We start from the raw sequence: 25,145 nt of genomic DNA, 5'->3' as shown, positions 1-25,145 counted from the left end.
TGTTTTGTGCTATAAACCGCATATAAAAAAAGATTTTGGCACTGATTTGATAGCTGCTGCCAAGAACAAGTATTGACACCATGGCTCCCAAAAGGCTCTAGCCGATGGACCCGGCGGGGCGGGTCGACCCGATAAATGAGATAAACACACATTTTAAATTTAACTAATAGTAAAAAAGGCGCCTACGGCGCTATTTTACTTCGGGATTATTCCCACTTTAAAATATATATGGTTGTGCTACACATTTCTAGTGGTTGTGTATTTATACTCGATAACTCTATAATTAGATGTGTTAAAAACCGCTAAAATACACTGAATTTTATTTGATCTCGAACACCACTGTAGAGCGTCAGACTGCCTTTAATATTAGTGATAGGTAGGGGGCCCGCCAATGATCCTGGCCTGGGTCCCGCTTCAGGATGTGGAGGGCATGACACCGTATCGTATTGATAACGGATGAAAAGTATCGATTGTCTGTCAACAAAAAAAGTATTGATACTTGAAAATAAAAATCTCAAAATATCATTACCTATCTGTATCGCTTTTGTGGAGATGCTATAATCCTCAGTATATTATGTCGTATACGTGTAGGTATGTCATTTTGTCCACATGGCCCAATAATTTCGCATACAATTTGAGACTAAAAATGAAAGGGGGAGGCATTTTATGTCTAGCTAACGACGGCACTTTGCCTAGGGACGTCGTTAAAGGAATATTATTGTTACCTACATTAATTATCGTATACATATGTACATTTAATGTATGTAAGTAGTTACATATTATCTCATTGCGGAGACATTGTGTTCTCTGGATTGATGCCCATCAGCTGTCAGACAAAAAAATAATCATGGAACCATACTGCCTACAATCATCATCCTTTCAGTATGGTCTAATTTATTTGTAGACAATTTTAATTTGTGGCAAACACGGGGATATTTTACAATTACAACGTTTTTATTAGCTCGTATTCTTGTTTGTCCGGTGGTTGTTTGTCCAGTACAAATCTTGCAATCGATTTTTAACTAACTTCCGGACTAGCTGGATGTTTGAAACTTTTAGAATATATCAGAACACGAAGCCAATGCATTCTTTTAATACTTTTAGCCATCTTTAAGCAGAATTGAGTTCATTTTCAGCTAATTCCGTTTTGTATGGAAAGTTATTTCGGAAGAAATCCGTAATCCAATCCACTATTATTGGTTGCTAAGTGTGTGGTCCTAGCAACTAAATTATTAATATTAATATATACGTGCGTTACTATGGAAATCAAAATGACAATTCATTATTCTATATTTGTTTGTTTTTTATTTGCTTCATATCGAGTACAAGTTTGAGCATATTGAGCATAATAATTCAACAGATAATTTTAAAACGTTGTAAGTATATAAAAAGTTCTTTTTATCTTATAATTATTTTACACTATTTATGTAACACAATGTTAAAGTAAAACACTGTAATGTGAATAAATATTTATTAAAAATTAATAAAGCACTTGTAAAAAACATACAAAATAACGCTATACTTAATTATGATAAAATATAATCACAATCTGTCTGTGTAGGTACCATCTTTAATTATTATTATTTTATTTTTTTATTAAGGAAAACAAAGAATAAAATTGATTACAAATAATGTGTATAAAAATAGATTAGAGAAAATAAATGTTGCAATCAGTAAAGTTTCCATAATATGGAAAAAAAAATGTATAAATAATTATCATACAGTTAAGCCGTGATAGAAAGTAAGAAGCACAATACATAATATAAAGATATTACATACGAAAAATGAGAAAGAATATTAAATAGGTACCTACTTAATTATAGACAAAAAATTACATTTAAACATATATATATATATATATATATTTAGGCATTATACTGCCCTTCCAAGGAAGAAGGCAGTAACTGTTTCTCACACACTTTCGAGATAAATTACATACTTAATGTGTTTTTTTACAAATTTTAGTACCTACTGTGAATTAGTTAAAAACGGTGATATTTTTTTATAAGTAGGATGTTACAATATAAACAAAGTAATAATAAACAAGCAGTAACTGCAATAAATGGGTGCGTGTAATGACTGCGTTTTTGCTAAAAAAATGTGTATCATTTTAGTTGATGTCCATTTTCACTAATGATTTTAACCTGCATCTACGGTTTTAACGGTATTTTAGTGATAATTCAAAATTATTGGTTTACTATTAATTACTGATTTTTCAAAATTACCTAACGAATGGCATTCATAACTCAATTTCACAAATTTTGCAAATTACTGTCTTCTTCCTTGGAAGGGCAGTATATGTGTGTTAAGAATTATTGAAATGTATACGTAATATTTAGTAATCTAAGATCGAACAGAAAAAGAGAATAATAAAAAAAGGAAAAAACATAGGTACATTTAAAAAATTCTATTAACGTCAATTATACAAAATTTTGGAGATACAGTGTTTAAATGAAAGAGGTGAATTATTAAAAGGATCAACGGTGGAAAAATTCATATTATTCTAATTTAAAAATGAGCGAAGAATAAAGGAGTTTTGTACATAATTAGAATCACTACAACTGAGATGGTACAAAGTTTGGTTTAGCGTAAATCTTGATGGACAATGGAAACCCACCCTTTCGAGTGGGTTTGGCGAGTCAAAAAAACCATTTTATTACCTAATAATTTTTCATTAATTTAATATTTTTTTGTTATCTATATTATAATATTACTTATGTATAATATAAAAAACGTTAATAGGTACCTACGTACCTACCTATCATTATCTAATATTCCTACGTAATAATATTTTCTTTGGTATATATGTAATAATTTGTTAATTATTATTATGAACAATAATCTTTTTATTGAGGTAGACAGCATCTTAAATTTACAAACAATAATATTACATATATTTACAAAATATGTTTAATAACAATTATTATGGCTACATCATTAATAACATTGTATTTTTTATATTTTATCTGGTCTAATAATTTTTATACAAACAAAAAATTTGGTATCTAGGCATTCATTGTTTGTTGCATAAAAGAATGGCTCTTATGATATACTAAAATCTTTGCCTCAAGGTATATTATATTATGTTACAGTATAATGCTGATTTTATTAAAAAATTGAGGGTCTCTAAATCTCAAAAAATGCTTAATTGTTTTAATAATAGGTTATGTAAAGATCTTAGATAATCATTTGTTTTTGTTTAAAATTCTCAGATTGAGAATCTGGGTTTAAAGATAGTTTAGGTTAAATGTCAAACACAGTATAAAAAGTTGATATAATTTTTTTATAATAAATTAAAAAAAAACATATTGTGTCAATAATCTTTCATGACCGTAAACATTATTTAATTTGATGAGAATTTAGTGATAGTATGAGGAATTGCGCGTGTACGATTTTACAACGTTTTTCTTAGCTCGTATTCTTATTATTTGTCCGGTACAAATCTTGCAATCGATTTTTAACCAACTTCCCGACAGACATTTGAAACTTTTAGAATATATCAGAACACGATGCCAATGCATTTTTTAATACTTTTAGCCATCTTTAAGCAGAATTGAATTCATTTTCAGTTAATTCTGTTTTGTATAAAAAGTTATTTCGACACCATTATTGGTTGCTAGAGGGATCTGGGGTCCTTGCAACTAAATTATTAATATATACGTGCGATACTATGGAAATCAATATGACATTTCAGCATTATTTCTATCAAGTACAATTTTTTTTGATCTAATCAAGTCAAGTTTATATGATTCAACAGAAAATTTAAAAACGTTGAATATAAAAAGTTCTTTTTAATTTTCTTGTAATTATTTCTCATGCTTTCACATACATTATTTACCATAATATTAAAGTTTGGAGCGCGAGTGAAACAAAATAATACCTACTGATTACGTTGTTATGCAATGGTTTTGCAATGCAGTACAACATGAATGTAATTTTTTCAGTGTATGTATTGCAAAGTTATACAACTTTTATTTTATGAATGACATTTATTTTGTTATTATTAATGAACTTAAAATTGTTTTTTTCTTGAAATTGAAATGTTGCTTATCGCAACCATATCCAGAACATACTCCCCCGGGGTCCGCAGTATTTATATCACTTGAATCAATGGGTTTCTGAAAATCGTAAAGGCTTTTCAACTTTGTTTATTGTATGATTTGGACGCATTTTATATCTATATTCTTTTTAACACTATGCAGGTATCTTTTTTAATTTTTGGTAATAACTCTTGGCTTCAATCCGATCCAGAATCCTTTTTCGGCTTGCATGCTGAACGTGTTCTTGGTCATTTTCAGCGGGATCTGAGTCTTCGAGATGACAGTGAAGTCAAACTTGGCCAATAGATGGAATATCACAGCTTTCATCTCCATTAAAGCAAAGCGAGAAGCTTTAACAAATAAAGAAAGACAATGTCATAAATTCATAATATATATTTTGAAACCTCCGAGAATATCCAGCGTTATATCGACTTGTTAATATTGTGGAAATGGAGTGGACAGAGTTAAAAAATATCTTTTTTATACCACACTCTAGTAGCAGTATGTAGTTAAAAAATATAACATTTGACTTAGATTTACTGGTGTCATGGAAACCAGGCGTTTGTTTATTCGTAGTGATTTTTTTTTCATATAATATTTAAGTACTTTTATAATAATCAGTGACGTCCCTGGACAAAATGCCGCCCCTAGGCAGTGCCAAAATACCGCCACATTTTTTTATACAGTACGTTTTATCATCCTTTCATGACTCCAATATCTAAGAAATGTGTTGTATGGATACATTACTAACAATATATTATAAATACCACTAAATCTAATTTAAATGCCATCTCTGGTTCAATAGACACCGCGAACCCGACAAAAAAAAAATAAAGTCCTGTTACAACTTTTATAGTACCTACCTAATTAATATATTTTGCTTCCAACAAGTAAGCTGAATTTTTTAATGGAAAGATACTTCCGTTATTACTAAGTTTAGGTAGCTATTTCTATATATAGATACCTAATTTTTCTCCTCGATTTGCCGCCTTTTTGGGTAACTGCCGCCCCCAAGCGACGCTCAATCTGCCTACCCCCACGGGACGTCACTGATAATAATATATGCTCGCAATACCTAGATACCTACTTCTATGGTGAGAGACTTTATGTATCTGAATTCAATTTTGTATTTTTGGTAGGTAGCCTCACTAGGTAGTGCATTGAAGCACTGTCAATATTATAATAATAATACATTAGAATTAACTGATTGCCTGTTGGTGCGATTTGAATCAGAAACCATTCAACACACGTAGTAAAATGTGGTTTATAGTCAAAGATCTTAAAAAACCTTTTTCCATAGAGGCAGTCTAAATATGTATATGAAATATAAGTAAAAAAAAGTTGGCCACAGGTGCTCTACATTACAAGTTCATTTGAAGAGAACTTCACATTTCTACTATGATTTTATTCAACTAAGATAATTTTAGATTCACCTAATTAGTTAATTATTAGTTATATTATTGATATTGCCAAAATAAGCCTTGACCTACTAAAATTCATAGGTTTGAATGGTACATAATTAAAATCAACTTATATTAATTTGACATTTCACACATCTCACAATTACCATATTATATTAAAGTATACCTTTGGATAGAAACATTAGCTATATAACTACCCCTGGAAAGATACTAATTTGTAAATGTATGTAGGCAGCCAAAACCAGTACATTGATGATTATTCTTATTATTAATAATCATATAAAACGCTGAGAAATCCCTATGCAGGCTATGTTAAGAAAGTAACAGACTTTAAAGTAGAACACGAGTCGGCATTTTGTTTTTGGGACTGCCAATATAAAAATAAAATAATGAATTTGTTACCAATACAGCCACGCGTACAATCGTTCGATTCGAAAATCGAACTGCCTTCAAAATTCCCAATACGGAATGCGTATAATACTCATTGTCTCTCTATAATCCAAATTCTTTGGTAAGAATAATATGTTGATATTAATTGTGCCGTTTTGAATAATATTATCCTTTATGATTTGATTTTATCGGGGACGCAATTATCCGCAGAATGAATTTTCCCATATATTCTGATAAATCGAAATTCAACTGTAATTTGAAGGAAAAGTTTGTTACTTTTGCTTACCTATACAATTCCTCGGACCCAATCCAAAAGGCATGTACGTGAACGGTTGAATAGATCCTTTGTTCTCATCTGAAAATCTTTCCGGATCGAATTTATCTGGATTTGGGAAATATTTCGGATCCTTATGGATAGCGTAAGCTGGTATCCATATTCCTTCACCAACTGCAATCTGTTGGAAATGAAATGACATCAACTCAAATGCATCGTACCTACTCGGATGATTGCACACACAGCCAAGTTTACAACATTATTAAAAACAACTATTTTTGGGTATCCCAATATAACATTTGATTAATCGGATTTCTTTAAGTGTTTTCTTTGAACTTAATGAGTATTTGTCGTTTCCTGAATAACCGCAGCAAATACAAAACGATGACCCAGTATTGAACGCTAACAAGTCAAAAATTGAACGTTTTGCGATATTGGTATCTAAAATACTAAATTAATATAAAATGAACTCTTGTCGGGTTTCTACAGAAACAATTCGAAAAAAATAGTTAAGATACCTTGAGAGCCAAAAAACCCATATGAAATTTTACATACTTTCAAACAAAACCAGTTTTGTACAGATCCATTTCGAATTGTTTCCATTTAAAACTGGCGATTCACCATACGTTTCAATTTAGAATAGATACATTCTGACATGTGTCCTTTTAAAACTTGTCAAATCTTGTGCATTGTAAAATATTCAAAATATTAAAATATAATTATCTCAAAACTACATTTTTTGAGTTGTTACTGTTTAATACTGGGTCATTGAAAATATAACTAAGTTTCTAACTTGCACTTTGCCACGGAGTAAGTAATACCGATTTTGAGTCGATTTTTGGGAAGATTGACTACCTTTAGGTACTGAGGAATAACTTTGAATATGGTAATCAATGTAGGTGGCCTATATTGTAGTGCACAAAAACTAGACGTATTCCCAGGTTCAGATTAAGACCATTAGAAGCCCTAAGCACTTTAAAGATCCATATGAACTTCTTTGGATCGAACATGGTAAAAAAAGTCTCTGTGTATACAGGAAGTAGGCGAAAATCAAGAGTAAAAACATGAATAATTATACCGTATATCCTATGTGGTCGGCTGAGTCGGTTGGTGGAGGCAAAGTGTAAGACTTAGTGCACTTTCTATCACTCATTACAACTGGAGGCCACAACCTCAATGTTTCTATAATAAAAAAATACATATTGATTCAATCATATAGGTTAGAGCAGTGATTCCTAATCAGCGCTCGAAATGGAAAATTTTACGAACCGGAGCGCTCGATAATTTTACGAAAATATCAACTATATTATACTATAATACTACATTAAATGTAAATGTGATTTATAAAAAATAAGTGCGTTTTTTATGATATGAAATATCTAGTTCAGACGGTCAAATTAATATTTACACGAGACGGAGCGATAATTTAGTGGATTTTATGAACCGGAACAGCGCTCCGGTATGTTCCGGTCCATTTTGAGCCCTGTTCCTAATAGAGATTCAGCGGAGCCCTGGGACTCCACGAGATTTCGAATATTTTTTTTTGAATTGGAGTAAAAAAGATTTATAATGATATATTATTAAACAATGCAGTATTTTTAAGTACCTATCTTGATTAGAGATATTGTGTCAAAGAAGGAACAAAAATTGACGAATTGATTGGTTTAATAATATTAAGTTAATCCAGTTGGGAATTGAATGTGTAGACTGTAGAGTGTGATGTGTAGAGAGAAAACAGTATGCAGGTACTCACCTGATACGACCATGTCCATATATTTCATAGTCTGTAGATCATTATAGTGTACATGGCCATTGTTTTTTAAAGCGACTTCATCGATTTCTTCTTGAAGCTTCTCTTGAATATCAGGATTCACGGTGAGTTCATGCGCTATGAAGCATAGAATAGTCGATGAGGTTTCGAAGCCGGCAAAGAAGAATATAAAGGCCTGGCCAACTATTTGATCGTCAGTCCATTCTGTGAAGATAAAAAATTAATACTAAATATATTTAATAACATCTTGACAGATTATTATTATTTGATTGTTGATATTATAATATGTACTAATACCCCGTTTACACGTGCATAGATTTATTGTGCACAGTAAGAAAATGTATTTATTTCTTTTTCTTTCGACCATGTCCGATCCTAATAGGATCATATGGGCTTCCACAGAGTAGAGGGTTTGTATTAACAAATTTTGTTTTTTACGAGAAATGGATGTCAGCCACTTGTTCAACCTATTAGGTCCATACCCTGACAGACATACATTGGAAAACAATATGTGTACTTGCCAGACCCAGGATTTGAACCTGGGACCCACGGCGCTATAGTCCAACGCTTAAGCCGCGCGGCCACCGTACGTGTAGAAAATGTATGGAAAACATGTATTTATTACCCTGCAGTAGGCAAGATTGCATGCATGAATCGAACAAGTTTGGAAGCTTCTGAATTGTGCTGATTTTTTACGCGCAAGTAAGATCTACGCCTGCGCAGTAGAACAACAATGGCGAACCTGCCGGTAAAAAAACGAACTACTCATTTGAGGTTAACCGGTTTTCAATACGTCCTGTCAAATAATAGTAGTATAAAATGACAACATCTCGTCTCGCTTACTCTTAAAGAATGAAATTGGAGAGGCAGTCAGCACTTTTACTTGTAAACAGTTATTGTCACGATATTTTGAAAAAGGCACTTTTGCCGACAGTAATTTCATGCACGTGTACAGGCGCTATTATATTGTATATATCAATCAATAATTATTATGACTTTAGTAGGTAACACGTTGGTTTTGAATTAATGTCATTATTATCATAATTTTTCCCGAAGAGAAACGTTATTTTTAATTTTTCCACGAGACGGAGAGGTAGTCTTGAGAATTTCACGAACTGGAGCTAAGCTTCTTTGCGTTCCGGTACATTTCGAGTACTGAATACATCACAGACGGCTTATTGGAATATCAGTAACCCATATCAGAGCTTTGTTGATGGAGGTGAGAATACATATAATAATTTATGCGAGTGGTACTAATACACTGTTTATATGGACATACAGTTCACTGCGTAGAACACGTGTGACTTGATTATCACTGTGGAAACATACACATTGGATTAAAAAAAATTGATGAAAAAATAACTTCATCCCTTTATTTATATTGTCTATCAAAAGAAAAATATGGTTTACGATTTATTGAAGGATTAGTATTATTAATAAAATGACTAATACAACTTACTGCGTTGTACAGTTTCCTTCCCGACGGACGACTCTTCAACCGTAGCGAAGCCCGCTTCTTTAACGTCCTTAGATTCTGATTCCACGTCACTCTTCAGAGATCCTTTCTTCGCTTCCATGAGGAGCTGAATCATGTCAGGTCTCGAGATTTTTCCATCCTCCCTCGCTTTCATGCTGTCAGACACCAGGTTTCTGAAGAAATTGGCCACGTTATCTGCAAACAGCTTTAGACCTAACATCTGAAAATTTTTAATTACCAATAATGAAAACGGTTTACCTAATAAAACAACATGTTTTAAGTACACATAAGACTATTTTTCTCCAGTTCTGTTGCCGCTATGTTCATTTTTGAAAATGCCTGACGCTGGTTGGCTGTATTTTATGAACTTATCGACGTTTGGAATACACTTTACTGTGGACTTAACATCGTCTGGAATTTATTCATTGTCTATAATACAGGAACTATACGACTTAAATATATCTATAACTAAGTAACTCAGAAATAATGGGAACTGAAATACATAACGGGTAAGGCGATAGCTGGTAAGGGACTCGAGTAAGGAAGATTCCGGGTTAAACTTACACACGTGTCAAGAATACGTTTTACGTCGAATACTGAAAACTGCTCTCGGTTTATGCATTTACGCTCATTTAATGTTGGTGTATTACACACACTATTGCACGTGCATAATGCGTGCTTCATTTTCGTAGGACACTCACACATTCAAAACCCTGCATCAAGATTTCCTGTCGGTATTCTATTTATTATATGTTCTATGTCTATAACCATTTCAACCTATCATTACCTATAAGTTCACTTAATTTTGACTCAGGCGGTGCTGAGTAAATAAATGTTGTCAGTTATCTAAAAAATGGTACATTATTAATTATTATTGTTATTCTTTAGAATGTTTTTCTATTTGTGTTAGTGTATATATACATATTGTGTATATTATGATAACTGTGACAGTTTCCCTAATAAATTGGAAAATAAATCAATGGGTCATGACAACCATGTGTAACGTCTAAGAAAAAGGGCTCAAAATAACCAGAGCGCACCGGAGGGCCGTTCCGGTTCATTAAATCAGTATAATTATCGCTTTGTCTCGTGGAAAAAATAATTTGACCGTCTGTGGTAAATGTGCTATATATCAAAAAAATCTACCACATTTATTTTTTATAAAATATACATAACATGTTAATATATTCAGCAAATTATCAAGCGCTCCAGTTATAAAAGTGCTGCTAAGAAATATGCTTTCCTTCTTGCACCATGAAAATTTCAGTTGCTAAAAGTTTATCGTGTGATTTCTTACCTTTGAAAATCTAGGCGCCATCATGAAGAGGAAAAATTTCATCGCTTTTAGTCCCGTAAAATCTGTAGCTTCCTTTCCCATCTCGTAGAACTGATTGTTCCTCTCCGAAAGTGAGTCCACTTTCACCCCAAACGCTGAAGTAGCAATGACATCGTTTGCATATCGTCTAAATGCATCCTTCAGATCCATTTCTACATGGCCTTGCTCTGGAAAATAGAATGTGCATACAAATAAATATTAAAATAAAAGAAAAATCAATCTTGTGATACCTTACCTTCTTCGGTACACCTTGAAGAGGAGTGATTGTAGGCACATGAGAGAGACAGGCCAAATAAACATATTGTTGAATTATTGAATACATTGAAAATATAAAGTGACTGTGCAGCTCACGGTTATTGAGTCACCAATTATTACACAAAATGTGGAATTTATTAATTTTAAATATTCTATACTCGAAATATTATAAAATTTCACCCTTGTGACTGTGTATTGGAGAAAATAAAAAGCTGTTTTTCTCCTATTCATCTATTATGGACTTGGCTGATTTTCAAATCTAGCGACACAAATAATACATATGAATATAAGATTTAAATTCATTTAATGTGGTCGCCAAAAAGATTTTGATAATTATTTTTCACTTCGTGATATAAGGATGGGTTATTATGAAAAAAATCCGTAACCCGTAACCCCCTACCCCATGTGCTTGCATGAGAACATAGTTTATAAGAGGTAGAATTCTTCTGGCAGTACAGGTGACTCATTTAGGTGTTGGTTTCGTTACATTCAAATGACACTAACAATGTTACAAAGTGATTTCGTCGTAGTCGTAATGCCAGAAGAACCTATAATGAGTGGTAAGGTTAGGTATAACATCTAAATGGGGGGGTATTATCATAATAAGTCACAGTCAGTGTACCCCAATATGTACCAATAAATAAAATAAAACTTTACGCTCGTTTTGGGGATCCTGCATTTCCTTCATATAGAATGCGGCAGTTTGTTCTGCGCAAACGGCAACAAACTGAAACATGTTCCTCATCTTGGAACTGGTGAACGCTGGACTAAGAGTAGCTCTCATGTCCCGCCATTTTTGACCTGAAATCAAAATTCGAACTTGTCTGTAATACTAGTAGACACATAAAAGATCTTGCATAGTAGAAGATGTACCCGTCTAATCTTTCTTTATCTAAACTAGCAGAGCCAGCTGCCTCGCTAGACCTTACACGTAGTATGGCATCAAGGGCGCAGACACGTGGCATTGCAGTCGAAGTGTGACATCAATTGGATAAAATTTGAGCTTCTGTGTAATAGTAGCAGACACAAAATTCAATTTGAATTATGGCATCAATTCAAAGCATGACAGACACCATGTGGACAGTAACTTCCCCAGGCAAAGTGCCGTCCTTAATCAGACCTAGAATACAGTCTCTTTCAGTTTTTAGTTTCAAATTGTTTGATAATTCGTTTGGTATCTACTAGCTCAGTGGTCTCCAAACTCAATAAGCATATGAGCTACTTTCAGAAATTGAAATTGTCTGGCGAGCTACTTATATAAATATTCCTTCTTTATAATTTTTTTTATCATTGTCCCTTATCGTACCATACATAGTATTGTTATAATATTACTTAAAATAAAATTATGGCATCGGACTTCCTAAAACATAAAATGCGTGCTTTAATTATGTATTTATAAACAAAATAATAATTGAATGCAATTATGCAAGTGAGTTAATATTTACTTTTAACCACCTTCATAGTGGAAAATGTTGTTTCACATATAAGTAGGTAGAACAAAACAATGCCTTAATCTTGAGCGCAATTTGAACTACAATTTGATACTTTTGTGTTGGGACGAAAGGCCATACAGATTCTACAGTTGAGGCAATACTCAAGCGACAAATCACATTCCATTTATGATGTAGGGCTATCTAAGCAGTTGGATAGTTATTCATTTCGGAGTCCAATGATTAAATTTGAGAGGCAAATTTATAAGTATGGTAAAATATCCTACGCGAGCTACCAACAACGCCGCCGCGAGCTACCGGTAGCTCGCGAGCGGCCATTTGGCGATCACTGTAGTAGCTTATTTATTATTTATTTTTGGAAAATATCTAAACGGAAAAATACACCAAATATCTTTAAAATGACATAGTGAATAACTGAATACCATCTCCTGGTGATTAGAGCATTTCCACGCAATCTACTCTCAAATAATGGTGATGTTCGGCATGCGGAGGTTTAGGGGCACCATGGAGCAAAATTTTATCAGTGACCGCATTGTCTTTTTCATTGAAAACGGCCACTGCTCTCAAAAGTTGTAACATTTGTATTTATTTCTTCATTCGCCGCCTTTTATAATGTGCCGCCCGTGTGCAACGTATGGTCTGGCTTACCCCCACGGGATTTCACTGCTGGGTGATATTTAGCTACATTTCAGGATGCTAAAATTCAGTTCGCATGATTTTTAATAGTGTCTTATTAGTAGGCTTACCATAATTATGAAACTCTAAACCGGGACAAAAAGGGGATAGAGGGCAAAAAAACAAAATGTAACCACCAAAAATTGTTTAATTATTAAAAGTATGGAATATGTAATATGGTATATTCAATATTGGAATGAACTTTTTTGAATGAACCTGAAATGACCCCGCCGTCTCATCACATATACGCTACTACGGTCAATCATGAAAAATTATTGTTGACAATTATTCATATGCGGAACAACAGCCGGGACAAAATGTCAAACCGGCCGGGACGCCGGGACCAATGTGTGAAACCGAGACAATCCCGATCAAACCGGGACGTATGGTAAGCCTACTTATTAGGATCGTATAAGTCATGGTCAAAATACCATTATTTGCTTACCTTTGAGGGAGAAAAGACTACTTCCAATAAGTGGATCCACTGATTCATCAATAGCCCCAGCGTGGTCGGTGAAATGATCAAAGTCTTTCACCGTTACCTGCTTAATTAACTCCAAGTCTCTGATGAGTACCGATCTCGAAAAGAACAAGCGAGTGCCGACGTACCTGTAAAAGAATTTTGATGAATATCAAAGTGAACCATAAATTCCAGTGCGATTGGTATGATGCTGGTTGCATTAATCCTTAATCTTAATTAATAACAGAGACATCCATATGTAACCCCTTAATTGCATGGTTTTGCCTTTCAGCGACAAAATGTATTATTCTTTATATTATTTTGTGTGCTTTTCTATTATTATATGGATTAATTGTATAAAAAAATACAATGAAGTAGTGATAGGTAAGGGTTTATGTAGGTTGTTGATTTATACTTTTACACTTATTAAAAACATGGATTCAGGGAAATTAAGTATTACGTAAGTATATTTTGCTTTTAAGACGAGTAACAATTTATTAATTATTTGTAAACAACGCTTTGGCGCGAAAAGGTGGCAAATTGTATTTAGACGCAACGTTCAAGGCTCGGGGGTAGGCTACCGACTGGCCGTACCTTCATCCGCCCAGAAACAATTAACGGTATCTTTTTGTTTGTTTGTTTGGCTGTGCATCCTGGCCTGGCCTCGACTCATTTATAGTTACAAAATGTAATATTATTATCATCCCATCTCTGTCGATTACAAGATTTTTGGATTTGGGGATTTAGGCATTGTAATATTTGGTATCAGTAGGTACTACAATATTTTAATGTGTCAGAATAATTCCATATTTTTTTAATTTAATATTTTTATTTATTTAATATAGATGATAGTGATGAAAAAATGAGCTCTATCTGCATTGTAATAAACTAATAAGAGTAATTTTCAAACTGTGTGAATTTGTAGGTATGCAATTTTGTAATACTTTGTAATATGTATGTAAATTTTATTGTTGTAACTAAATAAATTTTATGGTTTGAATCCCAGATGATACCTACCGATATTTTTCAAAGTATACGTTTTCTAATAAGTATAATTATTTTGTATCTATTGCAAATTATTTATATTTAATTTTTAGTAGATTTATCCACAAATAAAGATTAAAAACTTACTTTTGTCCTGGATGTGTGTAGTACAAACGACTGACCATATCTTTTAAGTGCTCCAACCGGAATATAACACTTATCATGTCATCAAAGAACGGCCATGATGGTGTCGTCTTCACTCCATTACGAGAGAAGTGGCTGATGCTGCGTGACGACAAACACCAAAACAAGATGACTCCGCCGACGATAAACAGAAGGATAATGGCCAGAATCATGATCTGTCAAAAATAATACATCATGATTTACTTAATTAGATATATAAATAAATACAACCATAACTTGAGGCGTAGCCTCGCCTCTAGAATCGCGTCTGGAAATTTATACGCAAGCAATTGGCTGTATCATAGTTCACAGGGAGATGGAGATATTCAGGGCTCGAAATTGACCGGCGCGCACTGTTCTAGTAAAATCCCTAAAATTATCACTCAGTCTAGTGGACATATTAATTTGACCGTCTGACCTAGATATACCTTATAATAAAAAAATCTAACACACTTATTTTTATAAAATACACATAAAAATTTTCTCGCAAGACTCAGAAGACCTCCAAAGCAGAATGCAGGAACTCGCTGAAGTAAGCAACAAAGTAGGTTTGAAATGAAAAAAAATGTAACAAAGACGAAAGTCATGTTCAACTGCTTTGCGGGCCAAAAAGAGATCCTTGTCAATGGCACTCAGCTCGAACAGGTGAAAAGCTACATCAGGGACAACAAGTGCCTATAGATGGATATATATTATTTGATGAAATTGTTCACAGAGTAAAGCTAGGCTGGAGTGCTTTTGGCCGCCTGAATAATGTCTTCAAAAGTGACCTTCCACTGTGCCTAAAGCGCAAAGTGTTCAACCAGTGTGTGCTTCCCGTGATCACATATGCGTGTGAAATATGGACCCTAAGTAAAAGAGAGATCCAGAAACTTAGAGTAGCATAACACGAAAGGACAAAAAGAGGAATGAGTGGATAAGAAAGCAGACAAGGGTTTGCGATTTAATAGAGTTTATTAAAAGCCTTAAATGGAGATGGGCTGGACACATAGCTCGAAGAAGAGACAATCGTTGGACACATCTAGTCATCCAGTAGTATCCAAGAAGTACAAAACGTCCGCAAGGTAGACCTAGAGGCCGCTGGATCGATGAAATGATAAAGTTCTGCGGAAGTACATGGCAACGCAACGCACAGGACCGAGAGAAGTGGAAGCAGCTTAAAGAGGCCTTCATCCAGCTGTGGATAGATTCAGGCTGATAATGATGATGACACATACAATTAGATAACTATATTAATATTTTCGTAAAATTATCGAGCACTCCGGTTCGTTTCCATTTTGATCACTGGAGATAATATCGAAAATAAATACCCCTTCTTTTATAGAGATTAAATTCATATTATATAAATAAATCACTTACATCATCACCGGAATACAAGATAAAGATAGGTGAAAATAGGTAGACAAGTAAATAATAAATACAATCATATCGTATAATGTATTTATGTAAAATTCTAGTTGGTGCTCATAGTCATAACATAAGTATTAAGCCCTATCAACCATCTATCAAATATCTGATAATAATGACAGCGTTATTATGAGATATTTGATACAAATCAACATCAAACTAATGTTATTAATGAATCTAAAAAAATGAACATTACTGTCAATAAACTTTTTTGATCTCAATGCAATATGGGGATCTCTTTCGTGTCCGGAAATTTTCACATATGCAGTTCTCCGTATCACACTTAACCGTGAAATGTTGTATCGGAATTGTATTATAGTCGTATAAAAGACCTTCCAACTTCTTTTGGTTGTATATTACTGAGATAAGATTCATGTCTAAATAAAACACGGTTCTTGTCGTTTTACACGAAGCCAGCGGCAAACAAATTTTGAAAATTGCCGATATATTGGATTATTTGTTAGGTTAGGTTAGGATCTAATAAAATTAGAACATTATTGTCTGCATTGATCCACGAATAACGGGTAATTTTTTCGTCTCGGTGCTAGAGATGACCGTATGGCGTATAGTATAGTAACGGTCATCTTTTTTCGATAAGAAAACTCACGGCGAACTGTGCTACGATGAAATTTAATACGTACAATTTACATGTAACCGATTTCTTTGCGGTTATTGCCGATGTATTGTGAGATATTAGTTTTTATAATAGTTAGCTTTCCTAATTGGCATAATTGTCATGTATCATGTATAATCTATTATTTAAAATGTAATGCAATTGAGTCGTGGCAGATTATCGGTGTCTGAACCCGTTGGTTACAAGTTCAAATCCCCAGCGGCGTAGTGAGCCGGAGCGTGCCGGGTTGGCGCTACGGCATCTTTCCAGATAATTTTCATCAATATTATGTTACACGCAATAGTTTTGAGTCACGTGAATAAAGATACTTATGTCGCTCTTTTTTTAACTTAGATACAATCAAGAACCAGTAAACTGTGCGTAAAAATACGATGGAAGCGATTAGTCAGTTTCCTATTCCAATTTATATATTTCCAATTCCTAAGTGATGATGGGAAAATGTATTGAAATCTAGCATTCCATCGCATTGTTGAAGTTATACTTCTTTTGGGGCGTTTGGTAGAGAGTGAAATTGAGAGCTGCGCGCGCAGACCGTTACGAAAGTGCGCGACAGTATGAAGTTAGCTGCGAATCAGTCAGCTGTATACAAATGCAAGTATGATAGTAGAGTTGTAGAAGAAGTGCAGTAGCAGTGAAGCAATCACGGAAACACGCATGCGTTGAGAAAATCGTAAATATATATATGTCGTATGTATTGTAATTTCACTGGTAATCAAATCAGAGCCCCCGGATTAGAAGCCAGCGCGTCACGCTCGATAAACTACACATATTTATTTACTTAGGTATATTTATAAGCTTATAGTGTAGGTATTAAAAGATTATACATATATAATGTGTAATCTAAAAATACATATGCATATTATAATATACACATCTAATTTTAATATTTGTTATTAAAAATTATTATTTAAACCTACTAAAAATAAATATATTCAAACCATTTTAATATATGTGCTTACCAAAAGCAGTTAGATACTTCCATTATCAAGGTCTGTTTGTATAATAGATAGATCATTGTTATTTTTGAAATAATTTGTTGAAATGAAGGTTAAATTAATTAATGGGTGTGATTTTAATCTGTTGATTTTTTATACAAGCAGTATGTTCCATTTAAATTGGTGCAAGTGCATTGAAGACATTTTGAATTAATATTTCATATTGGTAATTCTTAATATAATAGGTACATACCTGAGCTTTACACGAGTATCACAAACAGATTTCAGATTTGAAACTACACACAAACTAAATAAGTACCTACTCAATGCTCAGTGTTGCTCTGTAAAGTAAAATTATTTGTGTTTGACACAGTGCTGCCAACCGTACGATAATTTTCATTATGCGTAAAATGTAAAATAGTACGTTATACCCACTATACTTTTACGCAAAATACTATAATTTTGACGGATTCAATACCTACAAAAACTTCCGTATATTAATTACAGGTTTTTTTCAGAAATACTTTTTGACACCTTTGTGCTTTGTTTAAAAAGATGGCAGCACTGATTTTAAAACTATAATCATCATTCTTTTATTATGGTCTAATATTTATTATTGTAGAAAATATGAATTTGCGGCAAAAATTTTGGGTATTTTTTACATTTATATAACACCGTGTAAAAATAATAAAACTGTAATGTGAATAAATATTTATATAAAATCAACAAAGCTTTTGTAAAAACATACAAAATAACATTAAGTATAGGTACTTAATAATTATAATAAATTATAATCATACACTGTACCTACCTATAGGTATGTACCAACTTTTATTTATTTATTTGTCATTCATTTAATATTTTTTTACTTCGAAATAATATTTTCATATTTGTGTCGCCAGATTTCAAAATCAGTTAAGTCCACCTATGGTATTTAGGTATTTTTTTCTTTTTTGTGGATTCCTGAAGAAATAATGCTTTCTAACATTTCTGCTTTATATAAATGTGGAACTTATTAATTTTAAATATTTTATAGTCGAAATAATATAAACTTTCACCGTTGTGACTGTGTACTTGAGAAAACAAAAAGCTGTTTTTCTCCTATTCATCTATTATGGACTTGGCTGATTTTGAAATCTAGCAACACATTTATGAATAATTATAATAATTGAATGTGGGTTTACATATTATTACTCCATTATAATGGTTTTGAAACAAAGCTTTTGTTAATTAGAATTAAAAAAAAACTTTGTTTCATATATTGATAAATAATATAATATATTAAGTATATCAGTAGTATAAAAAAATATTAAGTAGCTAATTACCTACCTATCCTTATCTAATACCTTATCTAATATTCCAATGTCATAATATATTATCTTTGGTAGGTATTATGTAATAATTTGTTAATTATTATGAACAATAATCTTTTTATTGATGTAAACAGTAACTTGTGTTTATAAACAATATTTTTAAAAACAATTATTATTACAATATTACACAACAGAATATTTTAATAACATTTTATATGGCTACATCATTGACAGTGTATTTTTTATATTTCTCATTGTCATGATCTATTAATTTTTATATAGAACGTGGAGAATTTGGAAGGCATTCATTAATTATTGTTGCATGGAAGAATGGCACTTTGGACAAACTAAAACTCACTCCAGTGATTTTGATATTAAATCCGCATAAGGTTCCATCTTTGGTGTATATAATAATATTAATATTATTATGTAGTGTTAATTCTGTTTTTCTAATAATATTATTTTGATAAAGCCTCAATTACATTTAGCTTCTTTACGAGCTGTTTATTGGCGAATTTAAAAGCGGGCGATTCATCTACTGCGATTTAGGATCGTTAAAAATGCTTTATTGTTTTAATGATTTGTTTTTATTTAAAATTGTTAGATTAGGTTAAACAGACAGCTTAGGTTAAAAGTCAGCTACAGTAAGTATAAAAAGTTGATATCTATATATTTTTTTTAATTTTACAAAAAATATAAGTACAGAAATTATTCAAGTATAAAAGTATATTTTCTTTCCCATAAACATTTTTTTAAATTTTGTGATATGATGACAATTGTGTCTTATTACAAAAACCAATGTCCACAATCGAATATTATTTAGTAAAGTATGACGTATTTGTGCGTACATCGTAACTGGTTGGTTTTAACATTAAATTCTTCTTTATTTTCAAATTAGCACCACTTTCTATTTATATTAAGATGATATGTCCCTTTTTGCAATAAATATTTATTATGTAAAATAAAATTGGACATATTTTTTGGTGGCCGCCGCGAGTCCAATTCGTTATTATCGTGATAGATTTTAAATAATACTTTTTTTGTCCCATTGCACTTGTTTTGACATGTGCCATGTTCCAGGAATCGTAATAATGAGTGCAATCACGCGTGTATGATTTTTCTCACTCACTCACAATATTATTATGAAGTTTCGAGAGGTAGGGAAACAAAAGTGTACATTTGGAATATTGGTGAGAATTTAATAATGCACACATAAATAATGTTTTAATTGTGCATCTTTGCAAGTTCCAAGGAGAAGAGAGTTCTTTTATTATTACTACGTTTTTATAAGCTCGTATTCTTGTTTGTCCAGTACAAATTTTTTCTTGTTTGTCCAAGATTTGGATTGGACGATTGAGGATTTTTAAGTAACTTCCCGACTAGCTAGACATTTGAAACTTTTAGAATATATCAGAACACGACAACAATGTATTCTTTTAACACTTTTAGCCATCTTTAAGCAGAATTGAGTTCATTTTCAGTTAATTCCGTTTTGTATGGAAAGTTATTTCGGAAAAAATTCGTAAAAAGTAAAACACTATTATTGGTTGCTAAGGGGGTCATAGCAACTAAATTATTGATGCGTGCGTTACTATGGAAATCAATATGAAATGTCAAAATGACATTTCAGTATTCTATATTTATTCAGTATTTCTATCAAGTACAAAAAAAGTATTTATTAATACATAGAATTGTCAAGTTTATATGATTCAACAAAAAATTTAAAAACGTTGTAGGTATATAAAAACTTCTTTTTATTTTGTAATTATTTGTTATTAGACACATTGTGTGTTTAATATGGCTATCCCAAAATATTATGTTCTATAAATATTTAAATTTTCATGTCATTAATGAAACAGATGACAATAGAAGAATACCATAAGAATACATACAATCTGTCAATTACATAGTGTTTGTGAAAATTTCTAAATCTAGTAATAAATCACACCAAATCAGTTGAAACTTTACTGATGGGTATCTTTTTAATTCCTGGCGCTTCTTGGCTTCAACCCGATCCAGAATCCTTTTTCGGCGGTCAGGACGAAGGAATTCTTGGCGATTTTCAGCGGGATTTGGGTCTTCGAGATGACAGTGAAGTCGAACTTGGCCAACAGATGGAATATCACAGCTTTCATCTCCATTAAAGCGAAGCGAGAGGCTTCAACAAATAAAGAAAGACAATGTCATAAATTCATATATATTTTGAATCCTCTGAGAATATCCTGTGATGAACAATGAAAAGAAAGACCTTCTGATAAAGTTAAAGAAATATTCTTTTATACAACACTAACTTAAGGTGCTTTTAAACGATCAGCTTTGCTATCCAATCAGTCTCCGTTTCCGTTGAGTTGTCCGTTAACGTTTAAACTGATGTGCTGAATTCACGCTTAAGTGGTAAACAGATTTGTTACTTTTGCTTACCTATACAATTCCTCGGACCCACTCCAAAAGGTATGTACGTGAACGGCTGAATAGATCCTTTGTTCTCATCGGAGAATCTTTCCGGATCGAATTTATCCGGATTTGGGAAATATTTCGGGTCCCTGTGGATAGCGTAAGCCGATATCCAAAGTCCTTCACCAGTTGCCATCTGCAGGAAATGAAATGACATTAACTCAATTAATGTATCGTATCCAGATGATTGTCGGTACACACAGACAAGTTAACAGCCTAATATTTGCTTAAGTAGGTACTAGGTAGTAAAGAAAATTAATCATAACACTATGGCATTGCAAATTATTGTGTATCCCAAAATAATATTTGATACAACGAGTGTTTCCTTTGAATAATTCCAGCTTAAATAAGTAGGTACACTAATGGATTTTTTGTCGTTTCCTGAATAAGCGCAGCAAAATACGAAGTGGTAAAAATCCTGAGATTGAAAATACAACCATATTTCTCATTTGCACTTCGCCACGGAATACGTAATACCGATTTTGAGTATATTTTTGCAAGGTTTGGCTACCTTTAGGTACCGAGGAATGACTTTGAACATGGTAATCAATGTAAGTGGCTTATATTGAAGTGGACAAAAACTAAACTTATTCTCAGGTCCAGATTAAAAGCATTAGATACCCTAAGCCAGTGGTTCCCAAAGTTGACTGGGCTCCGAAAATTTTTCAATCTTGGGACCCACCTCTTAGCTGTCGTAGAGAAAAGAGGGCATACATATTGGTAATGCTCAGATTCCTTAGTGGCGAGTCGTGGAACTACTTAATGCTGTCTTATTTGTTCTAATTGAAATAAAAAAAATATTTTTTTATAAGTTTTACCAATATGAATGAAAGACTGTTAAAATAAGAAACACAACTTAAATAAAAAAATAATATTACTAAAATACCTACACCTGCAAGGTTTTTTTACAAAGTTATTTCAATGGGAAGGATGTACCTATTTGTTTCTTATTTTTCTTCATTACAGTTTTAGCATCAACTTCAACTTTAGTTACTTTTAATCGCAGTGAGTTTGATATATCCAATTTATTTCGGTATTTAGTTTTAATGTTAACCATAGCCGAAAATCCGACCTCACATAGATATGAGGTAGTAAAGAGGAGGAAGACTTTCATAACTTCATCGAACAGGCAAGGGTAATTATCAGCAACTGAGAGACAAAATTTCGTAACTTAAGTTTATTTCAATTTTTAGGAATTATAAATAGCGGAATGAAATATCAAATTTATCACTTCCTATTTTTTTAAATTCATGTATACAGTGGCGAGGGCCCACTCAATATTCGCTCGCGACCCACTGGTGGGTCGCGACCCATAGTTTGGGAAACCATGCCCTAAGCACTTCAAAGATTTTGGAGCCCCATATAAATTTAATGGCTCTACCTCATTCATAATAGTTATGCTGACGTCGTCTTCAAAAAGTTAAGAATATCGTGAAAGTAGACGTCAGGCCCGAAAGCCTGAAAACTTATATGGTAGCAGACATCAAGCACGAAAGATTGAGAACTTCTAAGGTTTTTTTTTAAGAAAATTATATAGAAACCTTAAGATTGTAGCATCGGGTCACCCACAAATTTCAATAGAATCTATTGTTATTGTTTTAGCATCTGCACACAATGACCGAGTAACAGCGTGTTGGTCTAAAATGTTGTAGGCCCTGAGTTTGAGTCCCGTGTCTGGCAAAAATATTCATATTATACTATTTTTGATGTGTTTCGACCCACAGTATGGACCTAATAGTTTGAACAAGTCATGATTTATGTTATTGTTCTGATTTATCTAATTCTATTTCGACCACTGCAACTTTTATTGTACCATCTTTGGAATGTCGACGTTCTATATCTGATCAATAATTTCTTTTTAAAATTATCAATGGTTTTGTTGACTCGCTAAACCTATTCGAAAGGGTGGGTTTTCATTGTCCATCAAGATTTACGCGAAACCAAACTTTGTACCATCAGTCGTAGCGATTCTAATTATTATGCACAAAACTCTTTTATTCGGCGCTCTTGCTTAAATTATAATACGTATTTTTCCACCGTTGATCCTTTTAATAATCCACCTGTTTCATTTAAACGCACTATCTCCAAAATTTTGTATAAATAGATACATATACTTATATATTATATATATTTTTTATGTTACTTTTTTGTATATAATTTAATTATTCATTTTTCTTCCTCTTTTTTCTCATGTAATTTTCTTATCTAATTTCTTTATATTTATGTTATCTCAACTATATTATAATGTATACATGGAAACTTTGCTGGTTGCAATAACTTTTTTATTATTATATTTAAAATTTTTGTAATCATTATGTAACTGTTTGTTTCCCTAATAAATATAAAAAAATAAAGTCAGGGCTCAAAATGGACGGCTAGAGGCCCTAAGCAATTCAAAGATCCATATGATCGTTTTTGGAATTGGAATTTTGGAATATGGAAGTTGACGAAAATCAAGAGTATAAACATGAATTATACCGTGTATCCTTTGTGGTCTGCTGAGTCGGTTGGTGGAGGCAAAGTGTAGGGCTTGACGCATTTTCTGTCATTGCTTATAATTGGAGGCCATAATCTCAATGTTTCTACAATAAAAAATATTTATATCATTCATATACTTAAGTTAGAGCGGTGGTTCCTAACAGACTCCTTAGAGTCTTCGCAAGATTTCGAATATTCTTTTAGTAATGGAGTAAAAAAAAAGGTTTATATTTATCATGACCAATTAAAAAAAAAAGAATTATATTTAAGTACCTATCTTGACTAGTCTAGAGATATCGTGTCAAAGAAGGAACAATAATTGACGAACTGATTGGTCAGCAGTGAGTGTTGTTACCTACTATATACAGCAGGGCTCGAATGGACCGGAGCGCATCGGAGCGCCGTTCCGGTTTGTGGAATTTGTATAGTTATTGCTCCGTCTCGTGGTTAAAATATTTTGACCGTCTGAGCTAGATATGCCATATAACAAAAAATTTAGCACATTTATGTTTATAAAATACCCATAAAATTTGATAACCATGTTAATATCGAGCGCTCCGGTTCGTAAACTTTTCCATTTCGAGAGCTGATGTACAGTTCATTTCGTTTTTGTGAATTCATTAAAAATAGTATCTACGCTAATGTAACAGTTATGTAACAGCAAAGTATTGATTTACGAGTATAATCAAGGTTTTTTTTTTGTATCTTGACCAGTGGCGGCCGGTGATCATAAAATTAGGGAGTGCATGCAAAGACATGCATTTTCCTTTTTGTGGTATTGAAAAAAATCGGCAATAGCCTTCAGAGTGGAGGTAGGCTTATGCTTAAATATATAATACATCTTGGGGGGGGGGGGGGTTGAGAAACGAAACGACGCTCACATTCACCGACAGCATTTATTTATTGTCAAAGTTATAAAGTCCAAGCTTCTGGATATGATAGGTATGATGCAAAAGGCATACAGACTCTTTTCGATTTTTATTGTAATACATTTCATATGTGCCAACGTAGTTTCCACGTTTAATACTCCTAACTTCCATAAATTATAACTGATGCAAGTATTTTAGACAATATGTCATTGGTACAAAGCCGTAAACTCCTCATTTGTGTAGCTCCGATAGGTAGTACGCGGGTTATGGTCGGTTGAAGTTCACATACTGACGCAATTCGGGCATATCTTATACTCCCCTTTCGGTTATTTGCATCC

At 32.7% G+C, this 25,145-nt stretch overlaps 2 protein-coding genes across 2 annotated transcripts in view; both read right to left on the bottom strand.

The window, feature by feature from the left end:
* Positions 1-18,018, bottom strand: part of LOC147065255 (uncharacterized) — a 39,303-nt gene extending 21,285 nt beyond the window's left edge. The window contains exons 1-10 of the mRNA XM_085956957.1: positions 17,947-18,018; positions 14,682-14,893; positions 13,536-13,699; positions 11,622-11,765; positions 10,671-10,876; positions 9,356-9,593; positions 7,879-8,100; positions 7,204-7,307; positions 6,138-6,306; positions 4,215-4,390 (exon numbers count right to left, since the gene is read on the bottom strand). Of these exons, the coding sequence (XP_085813083.1) occupies positions 4,215-4,390; positions 6,138-6,306; positions 7,204-7,307; positions 7,879-8,100; positions 9,356-9,593; positions 10,671-10,876; positions 11,622-11,765; positions 13,536-13,699; positions 14,682-14,890 (1,632 nt within the window). The 5' untranslated portion in view covers positions 14,891-14,893; positions 17,947-18,018. The remainder of the gene's footprint in view (positions 1-4,214; positions 4,391-6,137; positions 6,307-7,203; positions 7,308-7,878; positions 8,101-9,355; positions 9,594-10,670; positions 10,877-11,621; positions 11,766-13,535; positions 13,700-14,681; positions 14,894-17,946) is intronic.
* A 1,749-nt stretch (positions 18,019-19,767) lies between these two features.
* LOC147065254 (cytochrome P450 9e2-like) overlaps positions 19,768-25,145 on the bottom strand; it is a 29,784-nt gene continuing 24,406 nt past the window's right edge. Inside the window, exons 8-10 of the mRNA XM_085956374.1 lie at positions 23,939-24,042; positions 21,428-21,596; positions 19,768-21,164 (exon numbers count right to left, since the gene is read on the bottom strand). Coding sequence (XP_085812500.1) covers positions 20,989-21,164; positions 21,428-21,596; positions 23,939-24,042 — 449 coding nt within the window. The 3' untranslated portion in view covers positions 19,768-20,988. The remainder of the gene's footprint in view (positions 21,165-21,427; positions 21,597-23,938; positions 24,043-25,145) is intronic.

Source organism: Rhyacophila brunnea, unplaced genomic scaffold (assembly GCF_057557595.1).
Source record: "Rhyacophila brunnea isolate RB1 unplaced genomic scaffold, BYU_Rbru_1.0 scaffold_6, whole genome shotgun sequence".
NCBI classification, from domain to species: Eukaryota; Metazoa; Arthropoda; class Insecta; order Trichoptera; family Rhyacophilidae; genus Rhyacophila; species Rhyacophila brunnea.
The sequence above is the reverse complement of the archived record's forward strand: the minus strand, read 5'-3'. Positions and strand labels throughout refer to the sequence as shown.